At 41.5% G+C, this 14,086-nt stretch overlaps 1 protein-coding gene across 2 annotated transcripts; it reads right to left on the bottom strand.

Moving 5' to 3' along the window:
* Positions 1-10,533: 10,533 nt before the first annotated feature.
* On the bottom strand, positions 10,534-13,764 carry Sat1 (spermidine/spermine N1-acetyltransferase 1). Of its 2 annotated transcripts, XM_052170156.1 has the most exons (6): positions 13,473-13,764; positions 13,158-13,209; positions 12,973-13,056; positions 11,444-11,545; positions 11,308-11,348; positions 10,534-11,066 (listed from the first exon to the last, which is right to left on the bottom strand). In XM_052170156.1, the coding sequence occupies exons 1-6, from the start codon at positions 13,536-13,538 to the stop codon at positions 10,896-10,898; spliced, it is 516 nt and encodes a 171-aa protein (XP_052026116.1). In that variant the 5' UTR covers positions 13,539-13,764; the 3' UTR covers positions 10,534-10,895. The 2 variants fall into 2 exon arrangements, with proteins under 2 accessions (XP_052026116.1, XP_052026117.1); XM_052170157.1 differs by lacking the exons at positions 12,973-13,056; positions 13,158-13,209; positions 13,473-13,764 and adding an exon at positions 12,503-12,949.
* Between the last annotated feature and the right edge of the window lie 322 nt (positions 13,765-14,086).

Below are 14,086 nucleotides of genomic sequence, written 5' to 3'. Positions count from 1 at the left end.
TTCCTCCCCAACTTGCTTCTTGGTTATGTCGTGATGTTTGTGCAGGAATAGAAACCCCGACTAAGACACTTTTCACATACTATATATTTTAGGATAGTTCTACAGAACTAGGTTTCCATATGGTTTTTGAAAAGACCTTTAGTGTCAGTTGTCCCACCCTACATTTCCTACTTTACCCTTCTCTTCGATTTTTGTTTCCTACTTAAACCTATGCTCCTTTCTCTTTTAGGAGTTAGTCTGGTGCTGCTGTGTATTCAAAAGCTAAATACTGGCCCTCAAGATCTGGATGCCCTCAAGTACACCAGGTGATGCTTTGTAAACTTTGCTCCCCAATGTAAAACTATTGGTTAAGTGAAGGTGGCTACACTCAATTACTGGGAAGAATAGAAGAGGTAGATGCTGGGGATTGCAGGTAGGGACCACTAGGAGGAAGGAGTGGAGAACAACAGAGAAGAGAGAAGAAGGAGAAGGAGGAGGAAAAAGAAAGGAGTGTGAATGTGGAGGAAGCCAGAGAGAACAGGAGGTCTCCATGTGATGAACTGGGAGCATGTACTCCTGTGGAGTGGACCCTGAGAACATGCTGGTGGAGCAGCTCAAAGTAGACAATTTAACAAACAGAAATACAGATGAGGGGTAATCCCACAGTAATTGTGCTAGAGTTAATTTTAGAAACACATAGGTCTCTGCCTTGATTATTGGATGGTGGCTGGCTAGGTCATGTTAATAAGTAGTATTTACCTTTACATTTCCTCTTTGTCTCTCAATAGTGATAAGTTCACTTTTCCTTTTCTTGGGAGATTCTCCCCTCTTCCACTAGTCCCTTACTCTATACCTAATTCTCTTAGTTAGGGTTTCTATCGCTATGATGAAAGACCATGACCAAAAAGCAATTTGGGGAGGAAAGAGTTTATTATGTTTATACTTCCACATTGCTGTTCATCATTGAAGAAAGTGAGGAACTGAAGCAGGCCAGGAACCTGGAGGCAGGAGCTTGGCACACAGAGGCCACTGAGGGGTACTGATTAACTTGCTCCTCTTTGCTTGCTCAACCTGCTTTCCAGTAGAAACCAGGACCAACACCCCACTGAGGGCATCATCCACATTGTGCCCTCCCCCATGAACTAAGAAAATGCCTTGCAGTTGAATTTTATGGAGACATTTCCTTAACTGAGGCTCCTTCCTCTCTGATATCTCTAGCTTATATCAAAGTTGACAAAGTCAGCCAGTCCACTAACTTTTGTGGGTTTTCAGACTGTAACATACATATGGAAGGCTTAAAAGCTAACAACTACATATAAGAGAGAACTTACAATATTAGTCTTTTGGAGTCTGGGCTACCTTCCTCTGGATTTTTCTCTAACTCCATCCACTTACCTATGAATTTCATAATTTCATTTTTAAGAGCTGAATAATACTTCTATTGTGTAAATAAACCTTCCACTCCTCATCCACTCCTCAACTGATGGACATCTAGGCTATGTTCGATTTCTATCTATTAAAAATAGAGCAGCAGTGAGCATAGATGAGCAAATATCTGTGAAGTAGGATGCAGAGTCCTTTGGGTGTATGCTACAGAGTGATATAGCTGGATCTTGAAGTACAACAAGTCAATATTCTTGAGGAAAAATTTATTTTCATAATGGCTGTACAAGTTTGTATTCCCACCAGTAATGAATAACTGTTTTTCTTTCCATACCTGTTCACCAGCATGTGCTGTCATTTGCTTTGTTGATCTTGGTTCTTCTGACTGATGTAAAATAGTTTTAAGTTTTGTTTCCTGGTGGATAGTGATGTTGAACTTTCTTTATGTATATTGTTATTTTGCGTGAGTGTTTAGCCTGCATGCATATCTATACCACAAGCATTCAGTACAGTCATAAAGCATAGAAGAATGCTAGAGATATCCAAACCTGGAACTGTGAACAGCTGTGAACTGACATGTGGGTACTGGGAAACAAGCATTGGTACACTGGAAGAGCAACAATTTTCTTAACCATCAAACCATCTCTAGCTCCTCCTGCTTCTGTCCTCATAAAACATAAATTCTACCTCCCTGTACTCTACCTTCCTTATACAGAGAGAAGATTAAATGATACAATACACAATACACATATACATTTGAGATGTATAATGTATCCTACGATTTTTCGATTTTTTTCAAGGATGGTAATACACACCAATAATCCTAACACTTGGGAAGTTGAGGTAAGATTGCCACAGGCCTGGACTACATAGTAAGTTCAAATCCAATCTGGGATATGAAAGGAGACTCCGTCTTAGACAGACAGACAGACAGACAGACACACAGACAGACAAGAACGAAGGAAGGAAGGAAAGAAGAAAAGAGGGAAGGAGGGGGAGGAGTGAAGAATTTTAAAGTTCTTATTTCAATTGGATAATGAATATCAAAATGAGTATCTATTGATTAATATTAAATATGATTCTATCTCTGTTTCCTTCTAAAACAGGTTTCTTTATCCCATGCACTTAATAGATGTTTATAAAATGGACACTCAGTGCCATGCAAAGATTGAGGCACTGAGAAAACAAAGATTATGGACCATGGTCCCTGCTTTCTAGAATACTTACAGTCTGGAGAGGTAAACATTTTTGTTCACATGTAGTTCTAAATCAAATCTAAGATCAGAGCCTATTTTCAGGGAAGAAGGGAACTAACAAGAAAGAAGCAGGAAGAGGAAGAGGACAAGAGGGAATGGGAAATGAATAAGGACAACAGGATGCCCACAATACAGCACACAAACCCAAAGAAGCTAAACAGGAAGGGAGGCCCAAATAAGGATGCTTGAATCTCTCTTAGAAAGGGGAATAAAATAGTCATAAGAGGCAGAGCGAGGGAGGGAAGTGGGTGGGAGAGGGAATGAGAAGAGGAATGGGGTGGGGGGCGATCAGGTGTGGGGAAGAGACAGGAGAGAGATCCAGAGGGCCAGGATGACTGGAAATCTACAGCTGCCAGGGAGTAGGGGTGGGGGAGTAGGGGAAATCTCTAGGAAGTCCCAGAGACCTGTGATACATACAGGAGGCTTCCAGGAGTCGATTCAGGTGACTTTAGCCAAGATGCCTAACAGTAGTGACATGGAACCCAAAGAGGCCACCTCCTATAGCCAAGCAGGACAACTAGTAGAGGAATAAGGACACCAAGTCACCCACAATACCTTGGACCCAAATTTTGCTCTGTCTAAAAAAAATGAAGGAACAAAGGAGCAGAGACTGAAGGACTGGCCAGCCAATAACTGGCGCAACTTAAGACCCATCCCATGGGCAAACACCAATCCCTGAAATTATTAATGATACTATGTTATGCTTGCAGACAGGCACTTAGCATAACTGTCCTTTGAGTGGCTCTAAAGCAGCAGCTGACTGAAATAGATGCAGATACCCACAGCTAAACATTTGGTGGAGAACAGGGACTCTTATGAAAGAGCTAGGGGAAGGATTGCAGGCCCTGAAGGGGATAGGAACGCCACAGGAAGACCAACAGTCAACTAACGTGGACCCCTGGGAGTTCTCAGAGCCAGAACCACCAACCAAAGAGCATACACTGGCTGGGCCCAAAGCTGTAGCCTGCCCGTGGTATTACTTCTCCAACAGGGTTGATTTGTCTGGCCTCAGTGGGAGAGGATGTGCCTAATCCTGCAGAGACTTGATATGTCAGGGTGGGTGAATACTGAGGGGGAGCTCCACCCTCTCGAAGGAAAATGAGAGGAGGAGGGACTATGTGAGAGGCAATGGGGAGGGGGAGCATTTAGGATGTAAATAAATAAATAAATGTGTTTATAAAAAGAACAAGGTATATGGGCACACACATATGAAAAGGCCATAATAGGTAGGATGTGGTGGCACATGTCTCTAATCCCATCACTCAGATGGGGGACACAGGCATGTTTCTGTGAGTGCAAGGCCATCCAGATCGACTTAGTGAGTACCAGGCTAGGCCAGCCAGGAATATATAGTAAGACCCTGTCTCAGAGAAAGAAAGAAGGAAAGAAGGAAAGAAGGAAAGAAAGAAAGAAGTCATAAGACATATTACTTTGCATAATAACTAGTATTTTTTTAAAGTCAGTATGAGATCAAACAGTATAGAGCAATCTACGTACTAAGAAAAGTGCCATATGGGAAACAGAAATGCAGACATTTGTTGAGGCACACAGGCCTTCTTGACATTCTGTTTCTGTACCACACAAAGTGGTTTCAAGTTGTTTAACTTCTCTAAGCCTGTGTTTACTTACTTTAAAGTTGGTCCAGAGCATGTTAAAGCCTGACACACCTGAAGACCCACATGATGAAAAGAGAGAACTGACTAGCGTAAGTTGTCCTCTGACCGTTGCACATGCTCACACATATATGGGCACACACAAAAATAAATAAATAAATAAAACTTAAACATAATTTTTAAATTGGCCAAATTCAATTGTGTGTGCCTTGTAGCTTGGAAGAAGTTATCCTAAAACACATTTGCAGTGTTATTGTTAAAATTATTGATACAGACCCAGTGTGGTGATACATGCTTATAATCCTAGTACTGCGTGACTGAATCAGAAAGATCTCAAGTTTGAGACCAGTTTATACTACATGTAGAGACACTGTCTCAAAATTGAAATAAACCCAAAACCTAACAAAGGAACAAAACCATTGGTACAACATTGGGGGATGCAGTTGCTCTTTGAAAAGCAGAAAATTCTACAAATCAAGGATAACCTATCCCTAGCATGTCATTGAATCCTCATCCCCCCCCCCCACACACAGTAATTTTATTGGCACTCATCAATGTCTAGAACAAATAGATACTCAATATAGAGTTACGATAAATATACCACAGTATATTAACAATGTAAATATAAATAAATGAAGGGTAGCTTTGCTGATAGATTGCTTCCTTAGCATGCTCCAAGCCCTGGGTTTTATCTAGCACCTTGTAAACTGGGGTGTGGTGACATATGCCTGTAATCCAAGAGCTGAGGAATAGAAACAGGAGGATCAGAAGTTCAAGATCATCCAAAGCTATATAACAAGTTCAAGGCCAGCCTGGCATATACGGATCCCTATCCTAAAGAAGAAAGGAAGAAAGGAAGGAAGGAGGGAGAAGGGATAAAAAATATATTAATAATATACATTCTGAATATCTGCATTCATGTTCTCATTTAAATATCACAGGAACTTTAGCAATTTATTTTAAGTTTCAGATATTTTAAAATTACGTGTGTGTGTGTGTGTGTGTGTGTGTGTGTCTGTGTATAGCAGAGGACAATTTGGGGGAGTTGATTCTCTCCCTCCCCCGAGTGGGGTCCCAGAGATACAACTCATATTGTCAGGCTATCTGGCAAGTGCCTTAACACCTGGAGCCAACTCACAAGTTCATAAAGTTTATTTTTATTACCATAAAGAGCCAGGATCTAATTTAAACTTGTTTGACTCAAAGTCAAATATTCACCAGACCCAAAGGGCTTCTGGACTATGTCTATCTGCCAGCAAAAAGTACTGTTGTTATGCAATCCTTTAGCTGCCTTTTACATTTGTTTCTGATGTGACCACTGATTTTATTTGTTTGCTTTTGTATTTTGTTTGTTTGTCTGTTTGTTGCAGTGGAGTCTTTCCATGTTACCTGGGCTGGCCTCTAACCATAGATCTTCTTCCTGTAGTTTCCAGAGCATCATAGGCATAAGTTCATACACTCTCTGATTTAGCTGTTTTGAAACTATTTTTGTTCTCGATTTGCTGGATGAAAGAAAGCAGTTGAGTACCAGGTGAAAGGCAGCACCTTTATTGGAACCCTCCCTCAGCAATCCTAGAATGCACGGCCCCACTCAGAGCCTCCATTTAAAAGGATCTCCCTGCTGTGCCTCTGACTTTATCAAAACAGAGAGCTGTGAACACCACCTGCTTTCAGTAAACATGGTTTTTCCCTTGGGAACCTCTGAAACTTGAAATGAGCAAGCCATTGATGTCAGGTCTGAGGAAGGAAATGTACTCCTTGAGCCTGGGACAACTTAACAGCAGGAAGTTCACAAAGGCTTCTGAGGTCACTTCCAACAGACTCTGGAACCAACTTGAAGAAGCTTTCACTGAGGGTTTAGCAAAACCTAAGCTTAGATAAGAAAAATAATAACCATTAATGAAAACATAGGACACTGTAAGACTGAAAGAGGAAAAATGTCTAAATGGAAGATGCTGGGGAATGCAGTCATTCTTTTGAAAATTAGTAAATAAAAGGAAAGATGTAAGCATTTGTTCTGAGTAAGCTGTACCTCAGGGTATAAACACACATGAACAGGATGAGGAATGATTGAAATAAGATATGACCATTTTGCAACTCTCTGATGAATCATTTGCTTACGTGTTGATAGTCACTAAGCCTTCTAGCAACTCTGAAAGAGATGTCAACCTTCATTAGCCTCTTGCTAGAAAAATGTCACCATTCAACTATTCTTGACCTCACACAAACACACACACACACAAAAGCTAAACTTGAATTTGATGAAATGTTACCTTTTCCCTTTCCTGTTTTTGCTAAAAGAAAAATTGGGGCCCCTTGCATTACAAGCACACATGTGAGCATTGAGCTCCCTCTCTGCCCTGCTGATCCTTTTTGTCAACTATTAGAGCAGATAAGTTTGCACAATGCTTACTCAAACTCAAAATGCTGTTTTTCAAACTTGAGTTACATGCGTCCCTTGAAAGGAACTGTAATTCCCTTAGTAGCAATTAGAATTATTTTTATTACATGACTATAACCATACAAATAGATGTAAGCATTTTGTATTTACTGCTCCAGACAGGTAATATATATGTGTGTGTGTGTGTGTGTGTGTGTGTGTGTGTGTGTGTGTGTGTGTGTGTGTGTATACATATATATAAGACTTGTGTGTGTGTGTGTGCTTGTAGCTTGTGTTTGCGCTATGTGATTTGTGTGCATGTGTTCAAGAAGGCCAAAAGAAGGTGAAGGGTGGTTGTGAACCACCCAATGTGGATACTGAACTCAGGTCCTCTGAAAAAAAGCTGCTAAACTGATGCGCCGTCGTTCTAGTCCATAAACCAATGTACAATTACATATTAAATATAAAAGAACTACTGAGTGCATAAAATTCAAGTGAACACCATTAGTTCAAAGAGAGGGAAGATATTTTTATGACATAACTTTTTTTTTTAATCAAGGAGCGTGTACTGACTGCCTAGGGAGGTGTTCTGAGGGTTCCCTGCCCTTTGGAGAATTGAGATGTCCCAACTTTCCCAAGTAGCTTTCTTGAAATTGCTTGAGAAGGTTCTCCTTCACAAAGTGTGTTATGATTCACTTGTTATTTCCTTGGAGACAACTTCCTGTTAACTTTGTGGTCCTGATATGGTCAACGTGAAGATGAGATAAAATGGTTAGGTTTCCATTATTATTTGGATCCAGGCCCAGGCTGATTACCCAGATTGGTGAGTCTCAGCTATAGCTTCACTTTGAAACACACATTAAAATATCAGTAAATTAGGGACAATGACACAGGAGCCATCAATTCTGGTATTCTGGAGCCTGAGTTCAGCTCCTGGGACCCATAGTGTGGAAAGAAAAAACAGCCTCCTAGAAGTTAACAAGGAGACACTGTCTCAAATGACAAGAATTAACTAATAATAATAACTACCAAAGAAGGTATTTGTGACAAATAGGATAATAATGTATGAAGCGTTAAAGTGAGTATAGGAGAATAAGCTTGCAATCCTAGTTCTTAGGAGGCTGAGACAAGGGGGAATCACAAAGTCAAGCCTAGCCAAGACTTGTATAGGGAGTGCCTGTATCAAGAGGTTTGCAACCCCATAGGAAGAACAACAATATCAACCAACCAGTACCCCCCAGAGCTCCCAGGGACTAAACCACCAACCAAAGAGTACACATGGAGGGACCCATGGCTCCAGCCTCATATGTAGCAGAGGATGACCTTGTCAGACATCAATGGGAGGGCTTGTGAAAGGCCTTGGTCCTGTGAAGGCAATACCCCAGCATAAGGGAAGGATAGGGCAGTGAGGCGATGGGTGAGTGGGTGGGTGTGGGAGCACCCTCATAGAAGCAAAGGGAGGTGGGATGGTATGGGGTTTTCGGAGGGGAAATCAGGAAAGGGGATAACATTTGAAATGTAAACAAATAAAATAGCCAATTAAAACAAAGCAAAAAATATGTGGCGAGCTCTTGGTGCCACTTAAAGGATATTGGCAAGAATATTTATACTGGGCTAAGATAAGGAAGTAGTCTCAGACACTTACAAGTATGCACCACTACACTCATCTTAAGGTTTTGGGTTGTTTTTTTCTTTTTAAACAAAAGGTCTCCTATTATTGCCCAGGATGGCTTTGAACTCCTGTCTCAGTCCCTCCAGAGAGTCATGAGTACTAGGCCCACTGTAAAAGTTATCTTTACAGAATTATTATTTACACAGATTCATTTTCCTTTATTTTAAGTTTTTATTTATTTATTTATTTATTTATTTATTTATTTATTTATTTATGGTTTTTCCAGACAGGGTTTCTCTGTGTAGCTCTAGCTGTTCTAGAACTCACTCTGTAGACCAGGCTGGCTTCGAACTCAGAAATCTGCCTGCCTCTGCCTCCCAAGTGCTGGGATTAAAGGTGTGTGCCACCCCTACCTGGCTATTAAGTTTATAATTGCTTGCTGTTTCTTTGTAAATAATTTCCCCTAACCTGTTTTTGTTTGTTTGTTTGTTTGTTTTTTAAATCCATGTATTGACGTTAAGTTTTACAAACATAAATTTATTTCTTAATCGGGCAGGGGAGTTGGGTGTTTTTTTTTTCTCTTTGAGACAGGGATTCTCTGTGTAGCCATGGCTGTCCTGAAACTTACTCTGTAGACCACACTGTTCTGGAACTCAGAAATTCACCTGCCTGTGACTCCCAAGTACTGGGATTAAAGACTTGTAACACCACCTGTCCTGAATAAACATTTGTTTGTTTGTTTGTTTGTTTGTTTTGAGACAGTGTTCACTATGCCTGCTCAGGTTGGCCTGAAACTCCTGAGAGTAAAATGATCCTCTGAGAGTAAAATGATCCTCCTGCCTTGGCTTGCCAAGCACTTGAGACTATAGGCATGTGTTCCTGTGCCAACGTGGTTTTTGTTATTGTTGTGGGAAATGTTTTATTTCCTTTTGAGAGGAGTTTCCTGTGTAGGCCAGATTGGTCTCAAACCAGAGCCTGTGCCTCAGCCTCTGGAGGTGTGCATTAATATGCCTGGCTCTGTAGCTGCTTGGAAAGAGATTATCACTGTAATTGAATTGAATATTATGTGGGCTGATGTGGGGTCTGAGTTTCTATATTTTTACTTTAAAAGGACTCCTCTAAAGGGTGGACCAAAATTTCACAGCTGCTTCTGGTTTTTCAACACTGGGTCTTTAAGGTGTGAACACAAAAGGTTAGATTGTTACTCACTGGGTTAATTTATTCATCTAGCCACTGTCAGCATGCAGTTGTTTTCCTCTAAAAGGCCCAGTTTCCAGAACACACAACCTTCAAAATATCTTCTTCACAAGGCTCTTTGTGTTCAGTTAGCCCTCGACTTTTGCCAGGAAATCCATTACTTGCCATCTGAGCAGGACCCTGGTAGAGATCTAACTCTTTATGCGTATTTTCATGCCATATTGAGCCACCAAGAAACCCCAAAGCTCAAAAGAAATGCATAAACACACTCTTTTATATAGCTGCCTTCTAATCTAAGACTGTGTAGCCAAAACTGAGCCAAAGAACAGAGAACCAAAGCTGTTTAACTAGAAGAGTTCAGTATTTCCTGCTATTGTGTAGGTATCCTAGAAATGCTTTTGGGAAACACTCATCTTGGACACTAGTTTTCAAGAATTCTTAACAAGTATCATTTTTATGACCATGCACGTTAGTGGGTTTGGGAATGTAGGTTAATGTAATGAGTTATTAAAGTCATAGATCTAAGAAAATTATCGTTTCCCTTTGCTTTTTAAAGGCTCATTTTCAGTTCCTGAGAAAAGTATTTGCTTATGTCTCCCTAGTTGAAAGACTCCTATTGTGTCCTTACTGTAGAAGGGCCATAGTTTCTCTCCATATACATGTGAAGTCATCGGATTTGCTTGTGACAAAGTTGCTGTGTGTCACTTTTTAAAGTTGCAATCTTGTTAAAAAATCAGGAGTTTTACTCCCTCTCAATTAGCAGAATGAACCACTTAGTTTTACTCCAAAGGACATTTTGTGTGGGATGAGGTCATTGGGGACAAGATGTTTTTCCTGATTGTTAGTGTTTCATAAACCCACCTTCACATTTTACTTGTGCAACAATGGACTTTTTCATTGTGTGCACCACTGTTTCATTTCTTTCTTTCCTTCCCAAGTCATCCTCCACCCCCTTTGGTGCTAGGGATGAAACTTAACAGAACACCAGGCAGCCTCTCCCTTCATGTTTACCAGTACCTGAACACTGTTTGATAGGAATTTTTATTTTACATATAAATTTGGTTGCAAACATAATGAGGAAGATAGGACTAGTAAAAATGCTCACGCTGGATATTTAAATCAAAGAGTAGTTTATTTTTTTTTAAAAAAGAATCAAAACAGAAACTCTAAGTACCAGTGTGTACATTGTACACATTTAAATGACTCACAAGAATGAAGTTTTGTTTTTCTTATATAGTAAGATCATACCATCTTGTTCTTCATCAAAAGATGTTCAAGAATTCTGCCTCCAAACCACATACATGACTGCCATTTTAAACAGACCGAATTTCAAACATGCAACAACGCCACTGGTAATAAAGCTTTGGAATGGGTGCTCACTCTATTATTTCACTACAAACAAGATAGAAAGCAAGGGAAGTTGAGAATTTATTCTAAAGCACAATGGAAGTTGTCATTGTCTACACTGGCACGCCTCACTCCTCTGCTGCCATTTTTAGCAAGTACTCTTTGTCAATCTTGAAGAGCCTCCATCCCTCTTCACTGGACAGATCCGAAGCACCTCTTCTTTTGTAGAAGTTGATAGACGGTTCATTCCATTCTGCTACCAAGAAGTGCATACTGCTGCAACGACACTTCATGGCAACCTAGTACAAGCCAGAGAGAACATGAGCCCAGTGACACTTCGCCCTCTTACCAAGGCCCAACTTTGATTCATTCATTACACTAACCCAATAAACTCTTAGAAATGCAGAAACCCAAACCTAGGACATCTGGTCACAGCTCTAATCCCAGCACTAGACAGGTGAAGACTAGCTTGAGGGCAGCAAGGGCTCATAGGGAATACCAGGCCACCTGGGCTATGCAGCGAAATGCTAGTGAACATACCTGGCTTAGATTCTTCAAAATTTCTGATCCTATACCGAAGCCTAAAAGAAAGAAATACAATTCAACTTAGTCATTTTAAGGCCATAAGAGCTCCAATTTTCCTTTAAACTCCCTCCAGTCCCAAAGTCAACTGTACCTCTGTAATCACTCATCACGAAGAAGTCTTCAAGATACAGTAACTTGCCAATCCATGGGTCATAGGTAAAATAGTACATGGCGAAACCAACAATGCTGTGCCCTGTAATAAGAGTATCCCATGAGATGCAAAGAAGAAAAACAACCCATTCAAGCTGTATTGGCAGAATCAGAAGCCTATTGTAGATTTTAAGAAAATATACATGCGTGCACCACTGAAACAAGTAGCCAGGGACTGGGTTACTTCCTTATGTTTGTGCTAGTACAGTCCAGACCAATGAGTGATCTCTCTGGTCTCAAACATGTACTTGAAAAAGGCACACATTAGAGATAGCTGAAGCTTGGCTACACTTGTGAACTAGCTAGTCTGCTGGACTCACACTCAGGAAATGAGGACACTTTCATTGCTTGCCAGAACAAAGGGCCACGGACTTAAACTAAACACACATATTATTCATATCCTAATGGCATGCTGGTATGTAGGATTGACAAAAGTTGGGTTTGCGCAGCAATTTGGACGAGGAAATACTTGTAGTTTACCAACGCTTGCTTCCTTAAGGTTAGAATACCAGGCCAAAAGTACAATGTTTACTTTTAGAACTTGCCCTCCCACATATAAATTTTCAATTTACTTCCCCCAATCTTTAAGGCAGGAGAAATAGCAGTAACCAGGAACAGGTGTTACATAACACCCACATACTTCTAAAACTTATTTCCTCCCTTATGTGTTTTGAATATCTTCTAGCCTAAGGAACAACAAACATCAGAAGAAAACTCAAGAAAGCACCCACCCAAACAACTTCCCCTTTTAGCCATCTTCCGACCAGTCAACAAGGGCCAGCAAAAAAGGAAACACATAAATAAAAATAAAAAATAATTAAAAACTGATTCCCTCATAAGGAGTGTCAATTCAATTCCAAATGGAGGCGAAGGGTACAAATTAGAGGCAATGGTTGCAAATTAAACTTTCTAGCCATTTTCTATTTCTTTGCAGACAGACAGGAAGCGAATATAAATTTCTGATCTACCGTGTTTTAAGTGTGCGATAATAGGACCTTACCTCATTTATCATGCTCATCTACTTTATTGTGTAAAGGATCTTTTAGTTACCTCCCCGCCCATCCATGTACACAGAAGGGCCATGTACATGGCGAAGCTAGAGACTGTAACCTGAAGATTGGGACAAATTAAAGAAAAAAATGTGATTTAACACAATTACAAAAAAAAAGGTTAAGTTAGGGTCAAACAAAAACCATTTTATGAAACGGAATTACAACAAATGATATTATGCCTAACTTTTCCGGGTTTCTACAGCACTCTGATACTTGCTCAAACAGCTCTCTTGTAACCCGCCCTATTATAAAGTACATTACATACATTTTTTTTCCTCAGTCATTTGCACACTGGCTGGCAAATTTCTAGCCAGCTCCTCAGTAACCTCTGCCCGTGTAGTCACGGGTTCTGCACAGTAGGCTCTACAGCTTTGATACTTTAGTTCTCTCTGGCTTCTGGACGGAGAGTAGGGGTTACCTTCAGGGGTCCAGTGCTCTTTAGGCACTTCTGCAACCAGGCAGTGGTAGAAGGGGTGCTCTCCAAAACCATCCTCTAGGAGATCTGTAAGATGGGGGAGGCAGAGACAGTGTGAATTGACCTTTAGATATGCCAGGAAACAAATACCTTCGCCCCTCCCCCCACCTCCGCCACGCCTTTGTTACCTTTCTCAGTTAAAATTACTTGATCTTCCATGTATTCATATTTAGCCAGTTCCTGGGGACGATACATATAAAAGAAAGGACAATGAAACTCCTGGGCAGCTGAGCCAGCTCACAGGAGGGGAAACGGGGCAGGCGGGGTCGAGCCACGGTGACTGAGTCCTGACTGGCGCCACGCCTGACCCGGGCTGGGGTTGGCAGGCCGTTAAGGGGGAATTTATTGGCCTGGCAGCGTCTCAGAACTGAAGATGTGGATTTCCCTGGGAAACGGAGCCTCCCCTGCCCTCTGCCCTAGGGAGAGCCCGGACTTTTACCTACCTTGATCAGTCGCAGGATGTCACTGCAGTCAGAGGCAGTGGCTGGACGGATCTTAAATTTAGCCATTTTCGTCTTTTGCTTTTCTTCCCTTTGCGCACCAGGCCCCTGTACTTGAACAGCAGGAGGAGGTGGTTCCTCATTCGTTTCCCGGGAGCGTCCTCTTCTCAGTCAGGCTGGCACCATGACCCGGCGAACCTCAGTATAAGACAGAAACTGGCAAACTTACTTTAGGGAAACTGCGTAGCTAAGAAGTGGCAAGAAGGTGCCTTTTAAGTCCACAGAAGCTCCTCCCCCGGACCGGGAGACGGGGAGATCGCGACCAGTAAGGATGAAAGCCCGCGGGAGCACCGCCCTCTGTTCCAGACACTGCCCTCTTCCGGGCTCTCTCGTGACACCTATGGCGCAAACCCGGAGGGCGGGGTAGGGCGAGGTACGCAGCTGCCTTCTCTAGCCTCGCGTCCTCTAGCGGCGCCTTGCGGACCCTTCCCAGAAGCAAGTGAATGCCAGTTTGTCCCCTTGTAACCTTCATAAACAGAAAATGTGGATCGCCTCTGTGACCCTGACATTGCCCTGAGAAAAGCAAACTCAGAAAGCCCAGCTTTAGGGGAGGACAG

The sequence above is a fragment of the Apodemus sylvaticus genome, chromosome X (genome assembly GCF_947179515.1).
Source record: "Apodemus sylvaticus chromosome X, mApoSyl1.1, whole genome shotgun sequence".
NCBI classification, from domain to species: domain Eukaryota; kingdom Metazoa; phylum Chordata; class Mammalia; order Rodentia; family Muridae; genus Apodemus; species Apodemus sylvaticus.
Note: the sequence above shows the minus strand (reverse complement) of the source record. Positions and strands in the feature narration are given on the sequence as shown.